The sequence below is a fragment of the Argentina anserina genome, chromosome 5 (genome assembly GCF_933775445.1).
Source record: "Argentina anserina chromosome 5, drPotAnse1.1, whole genome shotgun sequence".
NCBI lineage: Eukaryota > Viridiplantae > Streptophyta > Magnoliopsida > Rosales > Rosaceae > Argentina > Argentina anserina.
Genome location: NC_065876.1, coordinates 28,754,568 through 28,773,196, shown reverse-complemented (window position 1 = coordinate 28,773,196; position 18,629 = coordinate 28,754,568). Strand labels below are relative to the sequence as shown.

The window sequence follows — 18,629 nt, the reverse complement described above, 5'->3', positions numbered from 1 at the left end:
CAACCCGTCCCTTGCAAGGCCAGGCCGAGTCGAGCCCTCTTGACAACCACACGACATCTATGCCACTGGCGGCAGTGTCCCCTCCTTCATAAGAGCATGTGTTGCCTCCCGTTATTTCTAATGCCTTAATGCCCATCACTCATTTTGCAAATCTTGTTCTCTTGTTAAATTCCAAGGAAGTCCTTCATTTCCTAAGGCTTCAACCGAGAACATTTCATTCTTACAACGTATTCAAGGTGACATTTATGGACCTATTCAACTAGAATACATACCTTTTAGATATTCTATGGTTTTGGTTGATGTATTGACGTGTTGGTCAAACGACGCTTTGTTATCCACAAGCAATGTTGTATTTGCTAAGTTATTGGTTGAGATCATCAAACTTAGGGCTCACCACCATAACCATCCTATCAAATCCATGAGATTGGATAATACTAGAGAATTCATCTCCAAGACCTTTGATGATTACTGCATGTCTATTGGGATCGAAGTTGAACATCTCATTCCTCAAATCATTCACATAACGGTCTAGCAGAGACTACCATCAAGCGTCTTCAGCTTGTTACTTGGGGTATGGTTATGGGTACTAACCTTCTGGTCTACGCGTGGGGGTATGCAGTGTTACATGTAGCGACACCTATTCTTTAGATACCCGCGGAAAACTAAGTGTTTAGTGCGTACCAAATGGTCACTGGTTACGAACCCAATATTTCACACTCACGCATATTTTGTTGCGCCGTTATTACGCCTCCATTGCGCACTAAGATGGGTCTTCAGAGACGATTAGGTATCTATATTGGCTATAATTCCCCAACTATTATCCAGAAGGTCAGGAATTGACCTTTACTGTATTGGCTATAAAACTGCTTAGAACTAACCTCCGAAGATCTCTTTACTGCAAGATTTGTAGATTGTCACTTTAATGAGACATGCTTCCCCTCGTTGGGGGGAGATGAGAATGTTATCATCTCAAATGAACGTCAGGAATTGACATGGTGTGTCCCCACTATGTCTCAATATGATCCTCGCACTACTCAAAGTGAGTTAGAAGTGCAACACATTATCTACCTCTAGAAAATCGCGGATTCCATACCCGATGGCTTTGTAGATATTGTTAAAGTGACGAGATCGATGTTGGCATAGGCTTATGTCTAGCCATAATCAGCGTTGTCTCTAACACGCTTACAACCAGAGATAGCCCAAGACAACCATGCGGACGCAAAGTCAGCAACGATAGCTGCACAACAAACTACTCAGTGCCCAGAACGCATTGCGGACAGGCCCACACGCACGCCCCTAAATGATCCTCAGAAGAACACTTTGACAGGGCCAAGTCCCACATCGGAAACGGTACTCAGTTCACCTCAGCCCAGCTATACATGTTAATTATATTTCCTATTTTGGTAAGTAATCAACACTATTACTATTACTCTGACAAATTCACAACCTAACTTAGACATTGAGAGTTGAAGGCCACCCAGCCGCGGTTCTCCGCTAACCTACTTGTGTGCTTTATTTGACAGGAAAGGAATTTAGTGCACATCAAGGACCACAAACCACTAACTAAGTGTATCAACTACCTTGGTAATTCACTACGTTAAAATTGGCATTGTATGTGGGATACCGCAACGAAAAGCTCCTTATACTACCTGTGACATGCAAGATATAACAAAAATTTTAAACTTCCATAACATGAGAAACCTCTTGCCCCATAACGCGACTGAGGGAAATGCCACGGACCTCAGCCTCGACCACACCCTCACTCTCCAGTCACGGACCTCACTGTTCTGACTCCAGCATCAAGAGCTATCACAGCATAGGCAGAGGCTGGCACAACACTAGACCCTGTAGTGGCGGTGAAACTAGAAATTGTGATAAAAGACTTTACGGCGAGCAGACAACGAGAGGAGGCCGAAAGAAGATAGACTACGGCTCTTCAAGCTCAACTCGATGACCTAAAGAAAATGCTCGATGTGGCCGAGTGCCATAGGCAGCGGGAAAAGTCAAAGCAGGAAAGCAGCGCGTAGTCGGAAAACAAACACACGGTAAGCATAGACCTCATTCTCAACCCTAACGAACTGTGCGGCGACGGTCACCCTCTGTCTCCCCAAGTGAGTGCAGAATTCTAATAATGGAAAGGAGAGCTCTACTGCCCCATCACATCCCCACACTCTAGATGAGAACAGTTCAGACAAAAACATAATGCCTCTGCTTCTTAGGCGCTTGGACGAAATTGAACAGAAGGTGACAAACCCCCTTGTTACTAGATATTCTTCACTGCACGGCTAGGACCATTCACTACCCGCATTTTGAACACAGTAAGACCGCCATAGTCTAAAAGCCTGAAAACTATGCCCTACAAGGGGGAAGGGGACCCATTCCACCACATCGAAAACTTTAAAAAAGTGACCCTGGGAGTTCAATGACGGGATACTACACCACTTCTTCAACAAAACCTTGGATGGCGATGAAATGGACTGGTTCTTCGAGCAGCCCCCGAACACCATAGACTCTTTCTCGTAACTGACCATAACGTTCCTTAACATATTCATCCTTATGGCGGGAACCGCACACATCACGGATGGCATGTTCCATGTAAAGAATGAAGACGCGGAAACGCACAGACCCTTTGTCATGAGGTGGCAAATGGCCGCATCAAAATGCCGAAACCTCAACAAAACGCTGGCTCTGACGGCTTTTAAATAGGGACTACGGTAGACAGGATTCCTCTTCCATGTCAACCTCGAGGCACGAATGAAGAACGCATCGTATAACGAGATCATGATAAGCGGTGAAGTATGTAACCTATGGCGAAAATCAAACGCATGTCCCATCAAATAAGGGTAGCTCGCCACGTTCGCCTGCCTCGCACCAGTTACTTTTGCATGACCGGCAAAGGCCGCAGTGGGTGAAGGGCGCAGAGGGGATAGAAAACGAGATTGGCAGCAGTCAAACCACGAAGTAGCGCGCAATTGCGACGAGCACATTGGCTAAGATAGGTACAAGGAGCATGGTGGAGAGCGTCAGAATAAAAGGGACTTCCAGCAAGTCAATGTGACAGAGCGCAAGAGAGGGAAGAATCCTTGGACGAGTTGTACAATAAGAACAAAGTAATGCTCAAGAAGCCAATGCGGCCTCAGAACCCCAAGACGACCAGAGATACAAGAAAATGGTGAAAGTTTCACAAAGATGAGGGCCACAATACAAATGAATGCAGGTCATTTCAGCCAATCCGGGCTAGGAGACAACACAGGCCAAGAAAAGCGGCCTAGGGCGCAACAAATTGTCGCAGCTGTAGTAGAAACTTTGAGGCGCATCAATGTAATTGAAATAGGTGCCCCAATGACAAACATGTCAAACTAAGAAAAGAAGCAGTATACTAGAAGCCGGTATCCATAGCAGGTACACGCCATTGAGGGCTCAAGCACAAGTAAAAAGCAAAATAAGGGTTGGAAACATATAACCTTCAACGAGGAAGAGGAGATTGGCGTGACACTGCCAAACGATGATGCATTTTTGATTGAGGCGATACTGGACGGAAAATGGGATGTCAGGAAGATGATGATAGACGCAGTCAACATCCTCTTCATAGGATGCTATGAGAAAATAGAATGCTAGGGGTGAAAGCTCATGAACCATTGCTCAGCTTTTCCGGAGAAGATGTGACTCAGCTGCTAAGATCAGACCAAATGATGGTGCGCATTGGGACAACACCGTGTACGGTTTACATTGAAGCCGAATTCATCATAGTCGGTTCGCACAGCTCTTATAACGGGATCATTGGCCGACCAACACTGAACAAGATGTGCACCTTCATTGAAGGCTACATGATGCTTATTATGTTTCCTACCCCGTATTGCGGGCTACATGATGCTTATTATGTTTCCTACCCCGCATGGCACTGGACAGGTCATGCGATATCTTGGAGATACACTAAGCAATCTCTTGTTACTACTTGTAAATTAGTCTCTACAACTAATCAACCTACGTGCATTTATGAAGATAATGTTGCTTGCATAGAGCAGACTAAGTTAGGTTTTATTAAGGGAGACAACACCAAGCATATTTTTCCTAAATTCTTCTACAATGTTCAACAACAAAAGTTCTTGAATGTTCAGATTAATCAAGTGAATTCGATATCCAGTAGTGCGGATTAGGGAACTAAGTCTTTGCCTAAATATACTTTTATGAAGCATGTGAAAAACATTGATATGTGTCGTTTATCAGAACTTTAGAGTTTGGCAGACTTCAAGGGGAATCTATATCACATGTCAAGATCATTAGTAATTGGTGCATTGTGATCTTTTCCATTCGATCAAGCTTTTGTTTTACCCACAAGGTTTTTGTTTTGCTTGACAAGGTTTTTATCGAAACAACGTTGTGCGCCATGCTATCTAGACATACGACACAAGGAGGAGTGTTCCGGGAGAATTACTATTCTACCTTTGTGTGTATTTTAGCCTATCTAGGTTTTCTGTTAAAGATATATTTACATCTTTGTAATATATTAGGATTGCGGATCCTATGAGATTTAGATATATGTGATGTCTATATATAGGCCCGCATATTATTTAATAAAATTATAAATATTATCCGAATTACTCTCGTATTCATTATACTATACCATATACTAATAAATATCGTGCGTCTTGGAATTTAAACGGTATAACTTATTAATTTTCTCGAAGAAAATGATCGAATTGAAAATTTGAAAGCCTTGCATATGGTATGTGATCGATGGTTTAAGCGGATGCATTGCACATTCCTGGGTTCCTAATACACCAGAGTGGCTGAATAGGTTCCGCTCTGACACCTCTAGCAACAATTCTACTCCTCCATTCATTGAAGCGATCAGTTGCCTCTGCAAATCTTTTCCTACCCTTTTCATCCTGGTTCCCCGACCACAATGACTCTGCCATTGCTGAAGTTCGTGGCCAAATTCGAGCATCCAAAACTGTAGGATCTGCTTGCTCAGACCAAAGCGCCACCTCTCCACCTAAAACCAGTTTAGCCTCGTCTTCAGTTAGACCATATGTTATATCATAATTATATATGGTTTGCCATGTTTTGAAAGGCCCGCACCATGACCCTCCATTTCCTTTGTCACTAGGTGTTTGTTGATCATATATGCTATTGTTTCCAAGAAAGTCCCCGTGACCACAATCCAAGTAGTAGAAATCTGAGGAGGACACAATTGTACGATAGCCAGAAGACACAATTCGCTTAGTGTTGTTGTGTCCATTGTTCCACGTTTGTAAGATGGTACTCTCTCTAGGAAGAGTCGCTGATTGCACCTTAATGTTATCGTCTAGTAACACGTCCTCCCAGTATACCACTGTCTTGTTATGAGATACAATGTAAGGGAATGTGGAATTGACAAAAAGCTCAAGTAGCTGACTAAGAGTTCCTCCCTTTGATAAGAATGATTGAATCGTTGGGTCTGCTTTCCAACAACCTGGTACGATCTCATCAGCTCCTCCATGGTAAAATGGTTCAGGAAATAATGTCGCCACATCATGGATAACATTTTTGAGTACTTGATAGGTCATGGGGTTCAAAGGATTTAGATGACCTGTGCCTGGTTCCGACGCTAGTCGGTCAGCCCAATCAGCTCCTTCTGGCAACCAGAACATATTTGCACATGATACTATATCGGGATAGGCTGCTGCCCATGATCCTGTGTGGCCTGTATGCACATTTCGAGAACGTCAAATTAAAATTAATTGGCTAGCTAGTCTTTCCTCTATTTGGTTTAGATCTTCTCTGTTGGAAATAATATTAGCATTAAGTTAAGAAGATCTGTATATAATATCTGTATCAATTGTAATATTCTGTATTTAATTAGATTAGGTTTCCTTTCCTTCCTGGTATCCTTACTCGGTGGAGACGTAGCTGTGTACTCTGTAGTAACTCAATACAACTGTTATTCATCCTGGCATATTTTATCTTCCTATACGAAAGTCAGAACCGGTAAGTTATAGTAACCTTTTCATAGAGTATTTACTTTGAAAATTTGTATGAGGATCGTAACTAAGAAACAGTCTTCTTTAGTTTAAAGTAACGAAGGCCAGTCATTAGAGTGGTTTTTTTATAGTCAATTAACTAATTACTAAGAGACGGAAAGAAATTAGGAAGTGAACTAACCAGGTGAGTCGATTTCCGGGAGAACCCGGACACCATGCTCCAAACCAAACTCGACAATCCTTGTGACATCATCGGGAGAGTACTGCATACTGGAACCATAAGACCCTTTAGAGGCCAATTCAGGTTCGGAAGGCACGACTAGTGGGAAAGAGTGGGAGTCGGTGATGTGCCAATGAAACACGTTGAGCTTATTGGCGCTCATGGTCTCGATGGTCCTGAGTAAATCCTCAACTTCGTAGTAGTTCCTAGAGGTATCGAGCATGAGCCCTCTATGCCCGAACAGTGGGGAGTCCCACACATAAACTCCCACGGCCACAAGCGAGGGATCCCCCCAAACCAGCTGCGACAATGTCTCGAGACCCCTCATGGCGCCCCATGCGGTCTGGGCCTTCAGATGGGCGGTTCCTCCCGCGGCGGGGATTGTAAGTGTGTATGACTCGTCAACACCATGATGAAACGGAGCACTGAGGTCGGAAACTGTGATGGCGAGGCTGACTAGCGGCGGAGCGGAAATGTTGAGGGCCTGAGGCGGACGGAGGAGGAGGGGTTGACAAGGGGCTGGTGGTGCTCGCTGAGAATAAATTGTTGGTAGCGTTTGGCCGCGGACGAGAGGTAGCGATGATCGGGGGAGATGATGTTGAAACTTGGGGAGAGGAGGTTGGCCTGCGGCTCAGGCCACGAGAAGTTTCTTGGTATTGGCCACACATTAATGGAGCCGGATCCGGAGATGGGAGAAGCCAATAAAAAGCAGCTATTTAGGGCGATAGAGATGGTGATGATGATGATGATGAAGAGCATGTTGTTTTGTGGTGATTAAAAGCTGATGGTTGTGGGATGAAGTAACAGTGAACTGAGGAAGACACAAGTGATGGGCAGCTTAAATAACAACGGAATGGACTCTTGCCGTCTGCGCACACTCCTATCATTGTTTCTTAATTTGTTGCCTAGTAGTTTTGCCTTTTCCTTTCAACTCTATGCTCCACGGCCGTTCGCTATATTGGAAAAATTCATTACTATTTATTTATAGTTAATTTCCGTCCCGGTCAACTTACCGGCGTTATTTTGATCCTCTGTGTGCCATTTTGATGCTTCTTGTAATTTGTTTCTTTGGCGATTTGGACAACGAGATACATGGACAACCAGTGATAAAAAAATTCACACAATTAAGGATATGTGTCTATTAAACATCGTACCGCAACACTTAAGGCGATGTGCTCTCCTTATTTTCTACTAGCTTCTATATCATCGGTGACATATGAAGTTTAAAAGAAGGGTCAAGCCTAAGCCCATGTCTCCCTTTATAGTAGTTAAGATATTTTCATGTTCGTTTTCTCTTGAAATTTTTTTTATCATCTCCCTATAACCTTGTTAATTTTTTTTGTTTTGAATGATGGTTTTTAGTTTTTTATTTTTTAAAGAATATTATTTTTTTAAGGAACTGAAATTTACACTCTCAATTTTATAATCTACCCTCTAAGTTTATTTACTAAAATAGACCGTTTCACCGTTCTCGCTCCCTAGGTGGTTCCCTCGGCAAGTATTTCTTTGATTTGTTTGGGTTTGATGCGATGCCTTCTATCAGTGTTTGCCAATCCCTTTGGAATTTACTTAGGTATCTTCATGTATGTGATATCCGTATTTACTAATATCACAACAAATTTGTTGTCATTGTGGTAAATAGTTGTAATTACTTCACCTAAAACATTTTATAAGATCATGAACAAATAGTTGTCAATGTAATAAATTTGTTTAGTTATTTGTAAAAATGAAAAACACATGTTGTAACTGTTTTCTCAATGTTACTTATTTAGTTCAATATAACTGTAATTTGAGTTCAAAAGGTCCCTTCCGCTGACAATATCATTGCGTACGTCTCTCCTTGACTTCTTTTTAATTGATTTCTTAATATTTGTTTTATTCTTCCTAGTTTCATCTTTACTCAAAAAGATGTATTTGTTCTCCTTCCATTAGTTCCATTAGGTTGATTATAATATCTCATATTTTTTGTTGATTCAATAATAAATTCCCACTCACTTTTAAAGAAGCAGGAGAGCAATAATCTCTCTTTCCTCCTCTTTTTGTTTGTTTAAGGGGTTCAGCTACATTTAATTATAATTCACCATCACTTGGGTGATTTCACTAAATAGTACCCCAACTACCAATCATTCTAACTTTTAGTATCTCAAATTTAGAAACTATCACATTGGTACCTCAATTCTCCATCTTAACCCAATTTTGGTTCATACCGTTAGTGACTTCATCTCACACCAATTTTCACGGGAATTTTCGTCCTTTTATTTTCCTCTCATTTCAACTTTCATCTCCTTCTAACTTCAACTTCTATTAAAAAAATTTGTTGATTTGTTGTAAGAGAATTACTCTTCGTAATCTTCTGGTGTATCTTATCCTAATTAGTATTAGTTAGAATAAATAAGGAAGGATATATAAATCCTTATTCAACGAGATACTCAATGTAATGTCTATATATAAGACCTCCCTTATCAATGAATAAGATGATGCTTCTTCCTATTTTAATGCATATTACATTCTTCTCCCTATTGGTTAGTTTAGCTAAGAACCCTAATTTCTGAAAAAGAAAGTTCCTTCTGTCATGAAAATAATTCGACAAAAGAAGACGTAAAATTCTTTCTACCATGAAATAATTCGGCGAAAGAAGACAAAAATCATTCAGCTGAAAAAAATCTATAGAAAACAAGCAAAAAAAACTGAAATTGTTTTGGCTTTGAGCACCCAGAAATCTGATCTAGGCACCCCTCATCTTCTCTGATCTCCCTTGATCTGAACCTCTCCCAGTTGAAGAAACAGGACACGTTGTGGTCTCGTCATCCATGCCTAGACGCTTTCGTTGATAAATCAATTTATAATCTTTAACACCAGCCTTGAATCCAACACTTGCTTTAGTCTCTGTTTGTGGGGAGGTCCGTCCAGCGACACCGTGCGCACATCCATGTATTGACGCCGCCCCAAAAAAGCCGGGGGCTCCGCCTTATAGCCTGGAGCTCTAACCGTCACCTTGACCTACGTGGCTGAGAACCCAGAGCTTACATGACTCCGCGCCGGCGAGCTACGTCTTGTAGCCTCCTTGAAACCAGACCATTGACGAACCTGGCACAACGACGACCAGCCCAGATCTGGCGTCATCTTGCAGCGACGCACTCGATCCAGATTTTTGTGGCCTGACCCGACACGAAATAGAGAGAGTTTTACATCTATGGTAATTTGGTAATAAGGGCATTGTAATTTTGCCCTAGGTAAAAAGTGTTTTTACCCCTCTATTATTGACATCAGCAATTCGATTTTAATTTTAATAATTTATTATATGGTTTATGTCACTAACCATATTTTGTTTTCCATGAAATTAATCGCACGACGATACAAAATGCAATGGTGAGACTGTGAGAGTTACTTAGCTGTATATTCGTAGAAATATGGAATCAAGCATGATCGTGAAAATCAAGCAAGAGCAACACTTATACGTTATTTATTTGGAAAACAATCAAGTATGTTTTAATTAATGTTGATGCTTTCATGCAATTTAAATTCCTCTGAATTTTGTCTTTCATCGGGGACTTTCAACCTCATTTTCCTTTTCAACCCGATTCTTTCGCTTCTCGGGTGGTATACAGGGACATGATTCCCCTGTTACTGAGTTTTAGGAGCAGCTAAGAGTGTCATTGTTACCATCCGTAGCCGTTGCGTGTAGCTACAAGTTTGAAAAAAAAACAGACAAACATCGGTTTGTGATGAAAATTGTCGGTTATACCATTGGTTTGTGACGAAATTGTCACTTATACTATTGTGACGGAATTGGTCATGGTTTATTGAATTGATTTACCCTACTTTAGTGAATCGTCCCTCTTATTGACCACAACATGCGCCTGAAATTTAGCATTTTCATGTTGGATGTGTTTATGCACCTAGTCCGGATTAATTTCCTTTGGTGCAACATCGTTTCATTGAAAGACGGAAACATTATGGTCAAAATATACAAGAGCGAGATATGAGAAATTATTGAAACAAAACACTCATTATATGGAAGAACATGAGAATATCTTCTCACTATTACACGGATTACAAAAGCAATTATACATTGCGGTTTTAAATTAAAATAATGACACAAATGCTTCGGTTAATAGTTTGAATGACTAAAAATCCGTGTATTTTCCAATGTTTTGTGAATGTATTCACCGCACACGTGTGACTATAGTTACTTAGTCATTACACTTTGAATTGATTTCATGGTCAAGATCCAAATCCATTTGTTGGCTATAAAATTCTCATGTAGTTCAAGTAAACGAACATACGGGAATGTCTCGATGCATTTATGGTTTCATTACCAAAAGTAATATGTTAATGTAATGTAAAGTATTACATACTATATGACGCTATCTACATAAACCCACGGCTTTAATTGTGGCATAAGTAAGGCTTAACACGATCTTTGTGTAGCGCAATGCACACTTATATGTCTTTGATATTGTTGTAGCATATTTATACCTCATTGGCATGATGAAGTCTTCATTGATGTCTTGTTATGACATGTTTTCACCTTATTTTGGTGATGACTTGTAGTGTTACACGTCATGTAATGCACTTTATATCTCACCGTTTCAAAATATGGTGATGTTTTCACAAAATTTGAATTGAACTAACACTCGTACAAGATTAGGGGAGTGGCAAACTATAACAGGTTCACGAGTTAGGGCGTTAGCAGTATTACCAAGATGTTCCGTCCACTATCCGGTTTTACCCCTAATAGAATTAAAATTTGGCAAAACTCTTGGCAGACCCTATGAGGCCCCTCCTGTGAGGCCCCCCGCGTGACCCCTGCATGGCCCCACACAAGACCCCCGCACGACCTCCGCAGCCCCCTCACGAACTCCTAGCCTTTTGGCTCTATTTTGTTTTATGCCAGTAACCCTTTTTTGGGTATGCCTAGGCAACACTTATCCTTGTATTTGGATCTATGGTGTATATGCATGATATTTGCATATCAAAATTCACTCGTAAATCACGTTTGAGGGTCTAACCCTTAAGTAACGTTATGCGGCCATTTGGGACTATATCAGTGAACTTGCCAAGCTTTAATTTGTGATATTTATATGTCTTAACCTAAGACTACTTGTCTCTATATTCTTGTTTATGAATATGTTAAAGATAAGTTGAGTGCATAGCTAAAAGAAAGATTTATTAATGGATTAAGTATTTTAATCCATTGTGACTACGATGACTATATCATCACATAGAAACACAAGCAGCTTAAATGCTCAAGTTTACATGTCTTATGACGTTATGATTCAAGTCACATGCTTTTATGCATTAAGAGAACAATTGTACCTAAGAATTAGTTTTGTCATAGTAGTTGTCTACGTTGTTGAATTAACAATGAAACCATAACTAAAATTGGTGAGACGGTAAGCTACTTGAATGCAATAATTATGCCAACTTGTATCACCTAGACACTTATTGTGAAAGAAGTTCTTATGTATTGCTTCTAATGAGGAACACATCTCATGGTCGATATAGTGTGAATTGTATTCTTTCACGTTACTATGATTTGAAATAATGAATCAGTGACTCGTATAGGCTATTCTTTTTTAGCAAAGATGTTATACGGATCAATATAATTCCTCCAAAGTAATAGAGATGTAATCTATGCGTTAATAAGTGCATAAGCCCCCTCTATGATTCTTCATTGACTATGCTCAATTTCCAAGCCTATTCTTTAGCAAAGATTATGAGTGGCATACACCCTCCTACGCTAAAGAGAATGAGACATAAGATGGAAACCAAAATTGGCTTATTATGATTCACTTTGAGAATAAAATATATTGTGGTGATACATATATTATGGTTAAACTCAAGCCATAACATTTAGATGTTATGGAGCACCAAAAACAATGACAAAAGTTGAAAAAGCCTAAAATTTAAGGATTTACAGATTGCGGACTTGTCATTGTAAGGACCAGTTCACCTACTTTTAGGTGGGCTATTGAAGTACTACTTGCGGCCACTGATTCCTAATGTCCAAGGCTATCTACTCACAAAAATTGAGCACATTTGGAGACTTGAAACTTGGTGAACCGCTCGACAAAAGTGGTCACTGACCTCCAGCGAGTATTATGACCGGTTCGGTGCCTTTCCGACCGGTTCCGTTAGTGAGGCTGGTGCCATTTGATTAACACCCATTTTTACTTGCTCCTAAAATTTCGTAAGATTCAGGGTTCGGAAAGTTAGTGAACTATTCAAGGAAGTGTAAAACAGAGGTTCAGTATTGGTTGTTGATGTGTCTAGGCTTCTAATGAACCAACAATTCAAACCATAAGCTATGGCTTGTAGCGTGTCTTGTTTTACGGTATCCATCAATACCTCTATCATTGACGTTACGATTGTAACGATTCGCATATGAGTGTTTCAAGTCTAACAATATGCATGTTTGTTAACAGATTATGTTAACGGTTTATCATCCACATATTTTGTGTGCCAAATTGTGCCTCCACAAGCGCATAATGATGGGTTATTTGATGTTGAATTTTGTCTTGGAATAAGACATGAACTTCCATCTATGTCTGCTTATAAAGACTCTAACAAGCGATCTCGTTTAGTCACTTTTGATGAGCCAATCTCCCTGTCATTAGGGGGAGAGAAGAACAAGTTTGTTCAAGTTCAACGACTTGGTTTTGTCGTGGTTTGCCATATTGTACCTCATTATGTTCCTAATAGTCCTACAAATGGAACTGACGATATTAGAGATACATACTGCAACTATGCCTGTAAGGATTGATATCCGACATCTGGACATGTAGTCGCTCTTTGTTGGTGACGTGGTGACTCCACAGATGTGATAGACGGTGTCACTAAGCTGTGGTTCTTACGAAAGTATAGAGAGACCACTTGGTTCGATAATACTTGCTGAATGCGAGTTATGACACAACTTGATTTATAATCAATGATACTCACTCGTATGTTTTCTTGGATGATGGTTATTATTAGGGGACGCCTCAATGCCAAAACCAATCCAAAGAGAGATCTCGAAGAATGATAATGTTGAATGAGTTTGATGTCGAACCATACATACTATGTTGAAGCAAAATTCCAATATTGTAGATTGGCCTACATGAAAAGTGTTATCTTGCATAAATTGATGGTGATGATTGACCTATGTCCCCGCCTCAGTCTCCTGGAAAGCCGTAGGATCCAGTTTTAACAAAGAGATAGGTCATTGGTCAGGTAATGCCAACACCGCACATGTAAATCCTATCAGTTATACCTCTGTTAGTCGTAGTGAGAAAGAGAAAAGTTTAGACTCATCTTAAGGCGCAAACTCTCTGACAAAACGCTCTGCAATCATATATGAGATGGTTCGTCCTCATAATACCTTGTTAGTTAGGTGTTTTTCAAAACAACTGAATTTGCAGCTTGTGATCACATATCATCTCTGTTATGACTAAGTTAAGAGATGTAAATAAAGATCCTGAATGGATTGGTTTTAATCTAATTCAAGTGCCTCCGTACCACGGAGCGCGTTAACTTGATTAAGGTATGGACATTAAAATGAAGTATGATGGACTCTTGGTAAATTAAGAGCTAAATGCTGCAATTCTGAAACACCTTGCTTAAAACTTAGGGCTCACCACCTTCACCATCCAATCAAATCTTTTAGACTGGATAATGCAAGAGAAATCACTTTGAAGACTATGTATTGCATAGACTGGATATATGTTGAACATCCTGTAACCCCATGTTCATTCTGCATAATGGATGAGTAGAAGCAATAATTAAGCGGTTGTAGCTTATAACTAGGGCCCTCATTACGAATAAGTAATTTACCTATAACTTTCGGATGGCTAAAGGTAGTAAGAACGTTAAACCAATGCTTATAAGTATTCCATGAATTAGTCAAAATCAGGAGAAAACGTATTTCCGCCGTTTAAGCGATGATAAGTCTTAAGAGATGAAACTCCTAATATTTAAGTACGATATGTGTATGCATGTACTTGTTGTAATATATCTGACTCGACATTTCATTCGGTTTAAACTCATAAGGCCAAGATGATGGTTGAGTGCGCCCACACATATGTCAATGCTTGATCATAGCATGTTCCGACATTAAATCCTATATCCAAACACAAAAGACACTTTAATGAAGCAATGTCAAAATCTGTCCAGATTCGTAGGTCAACTTCCATGGGACCTGTAGGGCAGCTCACTTATTGGAAAATGGTCAATTTGATACCATTGGAATGATCTATGTGTCTACGATTCAGGCATACCAACCATTTGACCATATCTATTATATTGAGTAAGTTATATCTGGTTTAGAAACATAGGACGGATCTGTCTGGAACCTGCAGCTAAGTCAACTTCAGAGTTTTGTGATCAGCTCAGAATGAACTAGGTTGTGAACCACATATCACTGGAAAGCCACGGATGTCTACTTTCTAGAATTTTTACGGTTCATCCATAACTATTTTATCGAAGAATTTATGACGGTTTAAGTGCATGAAGGTTATACCACGCGTAAATCTGAAATTTCATTGCAAACTCTTGTTTTGAGTTGTTATGGAATACTCTTTCTTTTGATCGATGTACTAATACGTGTACATATCTGATTTAAGAATGTTTGGCAAGATTGGATATTTAAATCATTGCTACTTTTGAAGAATGTAAAGAGCGTTCGTATACACTATTTATCTAAATTCTGAGATTGAGCCCACTGAAGAGCCTTGGAACCCAAAAGAAATTGAAGCCCAAAATAAGACCCGATATATTATTCATTTCTAGATTATAAGATCATTGTTATTTTTTGTTTCGCTTATTAACAAATATATACTTAATTAAGAACTATAATAGAGTAACACAGCCAAACCCTAGAGTTCTAGGTCTTCTCTCTGCCGCTAAGCATCCTTTCTTTCTATCGACCATATATGATGAATTCAATGCCCGATTTACTATTTCCTTGGCTATCAAGGAGCAAAGGAAGATCGTGTTTGACGAAGCTACTAGAGATGCAGCTATCTCTAGGCAACCCTTAGTCGTTGGCCATGAAGAAGAAGCATATCCCCAAGGCTATGATTGGAGCCCTAACTTCTGTTTGGGATTACAAGAACAAGCTATAAATGAGAGCAAATGGTGATCGTTACATTTTGAAGTTTGTGAAGGATGAGAAGCGAGACCACGTTGTGTCGAGCGGTCCTTGGTTTTATGGGAAGGCTATGTTCTCATCACCGCTGCTTTCGACGGTCTTTGTGACCTTACTACCTTCCTGATCTCTAATTTCTAAGGTGACAGCGGAGATTTTGGTTTATCACCGGCACTCATGACGTCGGAGGCAGTGGAACGGTTGGACAAACCCTAGGGGTTGTGGAACATGTTTTCGATAAGGAGGTGAAACGGGAGTCGGGCGTGGATTCGAATCTCTCATAATTTTTCAGACCCCGTGCGTCAAGCACTTTTGCAAATGATGTACAAATTTGGCACTGATAGGGTTACAACGGTCCTCACTTTCAAGTACGACCGCACCACAAGTTTCTGCAGGGTTTGTGGGATGCTGGAGCATGTAGGAAATGGTTGTGGTAGCCCTCCGGACGTGAGTGCGGTGTAGTCAGTTGATGTAGATGCGGCTGGCCATGCTTCTATGTCTAGAGGTAAGGGTAAGGAAGTGGTTCAGACGGTGAAAATGTTCAAAAACCCTAGCCCTAATATAGTGTTAAGGTTTGGCTTTCATGGGGATTGTGGTGCTAGTTCTTCAGTTGAACCTTCCTCCTTCAAGGTGTCAGAGCTTCATTTCTTGATTCATGGGCTGTCTATGGCGGAATTGGCGACGAAATTTTGTTGGGAGGAACTGGTGGTGAAGCCTGATCAGTTCGATTACTCGAGATCAATATTAACCCTGTAAGCATCGTTAGTAGTATAAAGCAAGAGGGTATCGTTCACAAACCGGGGATCCAACCAGGGTAAAGAATCACAAACATTTAACAACGAATTCATAAGAGTTTAAAAGATTTGAGATATATTACGGATCAAGAACATAAAAATAAATCATAAACTAATATATACATGTGATCAACCAACCAACACATAAGCAATCACTAAACAATAACATAAGAACAAATGTAACGAAATCTACTCTCAAACATGTTCATGCCGTAAGTATCATAGTTCATCTTAAATTCGATCATGCATCAAGTACTTGGTTCCTAATACATGGATATTATCAAGCTCAACTACTTGTCTTGCTACGAAATCTAACATACCAATTCTTCATGCAATTACGTATCACAAAGAGAAATCAACATGTTTAAAGCACCTATCCAATGTCGAACTTAAGATCATAATCGGTGGAGGAACAAAGGGGACAAACAATTAATCAACTACTTGTATCAAAATCGTTTTTAACTTTGAATGATTAACATATGCGACATCAACTACTTGTCTTAATCACACATGCAATATAAGAACACACCGAAAATGAATTAAGAACATAAATAAACAGAAACTCATGGCATAAAACCTAAAATCATTGAATAAAAATTGAAAACCTTAATTCATCATGTCATTCGAAAATTACAAATATCTCATAGACAAGAATAAAAATAAATTTAACAAAACCTAAACATAAATCATCCAAGAACAAGAACATAAAAACCCGAAAACTAAACATGAAGATCATAGAGTTACACTTTATAATTCTCCTCACACGAGATCTTCAAGAGTATGGTATCCTAGTGTCACATCCCGCCAAACTTAAGCAAAATTTTACCTTGAGCATTCTAGGCGGGTCCGGAATATGGTGGAACCCTTTGGAAGAACCTAGAAGATGTTAGAAGTCTCAAGAAGCCTTGGGACATTTCCGGAAATCTCTAGAACCTTGGAGAGGCTAGTGGAACTAGACTATTCAAGAATCCTCTAGAACACTCAAGGATAATCTCAAAGTCTTATAGATTTGGATAGACTTAAGGAGAGTCATCTAGAACTCTCTAGCCTTGTAGATTTGGATAGACTCAAGGAGAGTTATCTAGAATATACATAGTCCTAGAAGTATCTAGAACTTGTAAAGTAGGATGAGGAGGCCTATAAATAGCAAGGCACCCCTCTCATTTACACCATCAAGTAATCAAGCAAGCTATCAAGCATACTTGTAAGTTCTCTTGTTCAATATAAGTTCTCTTTCGAGATATTCTTCTTTGCCTTTCAATTGTTCTAGCAGGGCATTTGCGAGAGTAAGGCTGACTTAGCATAAGGGAGCTGCTAAGGCCGCACGAGTTGCATAGCAAAAGAGTAAGCTCGTGACAGTTGGTATCAGAGCCGAAGTTCGATCAAGAGGCTAGCTCGACACAATGGCAAAGAACGGCAATCCTGTTGGTAGTGTTTCCGACGACACGCGAGAGAAGGGTCATGAAGAACTTGTCAACCCGACGGTTCCAAAGAAGGAACGAATGAAGGACATACTAGCTGCAATCGACTCACGACTAACCCAAGTGGAAGAGAGCGTGAGTGGCATGGGAGCCCAGGTGGAAGACTTGGAGGCAGAGGACGCCGCAATCCACACTGCGATCAAGGGCATGATGCTCAAGCTAGAGGAGTCCTTGCAAGGCGAGATAGACAAGGTTCGCGAGGAGTTCATGGGGGAACTCGCCCGGATGCGTGAAGTTCAAGAAAGGGAGCACAATAGCATGCTTGCACGCATGGAGGAGATGCAGGCAGATTCTGCACGCATGGAAGCTATGCAGGCAGACCTTGCCCTATGCAAGCGCGCACTAGCTGCGGGGGCTAGCACCAGCAGCAGCGTAGAAGCCAAGCGGATCGAGGCGCCAAAGCCAAAGAGCTTCGGAGGCATGCGCAACGCTCGAGAAGTAGACAACTTCTTATGGGGGCTAGATCAATACTTTGGGGCCGTAGGCATCATGGAGGAAGATGCCAAGATAAAGACCGCGTCTCTTTATCTCACCGACACCGCCATGTTATGGTGGAGGAGAAGGCGAGGAGATGTCGAAAGAGGTACGTGCACCATCTCTACCTTTGATGACTTTGTGAAAGAGCTTAAGAAGCAGTTTTATCCCGAGAATGCCGAGGATGAGGCAAGAGCTCGCTTGCGAAGGCTCAAGCACACCGGGCCAATTTGTGATTATGTTAGAGAATTCACTAACTTGGTGCTTGAGATTCCCGACCTATCCGACAAGGATGCTCTCTTCAACTTCATGGATGGTCTCCAATCATGGACCAAGACGGAGCTAAGGCGACGAGGAGTGCAAGACCTTGCTACCGCCATAGCCGTGGCCGAAAGCTTAGTTGATTTCTCAAGTCCAAGAGAGTCCACCAAGCCCAAGGAGAAGAGGAGCAGCTATGCCAAAGGTGAGGGAGACAAAATCCAACGCAAGGAGGAGCCCCGCCGTGAGAGCCACTCGGCAAGGTTCAAGGATAAAGGCAAGTCAAGAGACATGCGGAGCTCGGACAAGCCAAAT

The 18,629-nt window shown here is 40.7% G+C and overlaps 1 protein-coding gene across 1 annotated transcript; it reads right to left on the bottom strand.

The window, feature by feature from the left end:
* Positions 1–4,687: 4,687 nt before the first annotated feature.
* On the bottom strand, positions 4,688–6,942 carry LOC126794807 (beta-hexosaminidase 2). Its single transcript, XM_050521588.1, is given in 3 exon segments — positions 4,688–5,686; positions 6,145–6,652; positions 6,655–6,942. Coding segments are annotated over 3 exon segments (1,740 nt in total). The 3' UTR covers positions 4,688–4,742.
* Positions 6,943–18,629: the final 11,687 nt, after the last annotated feature.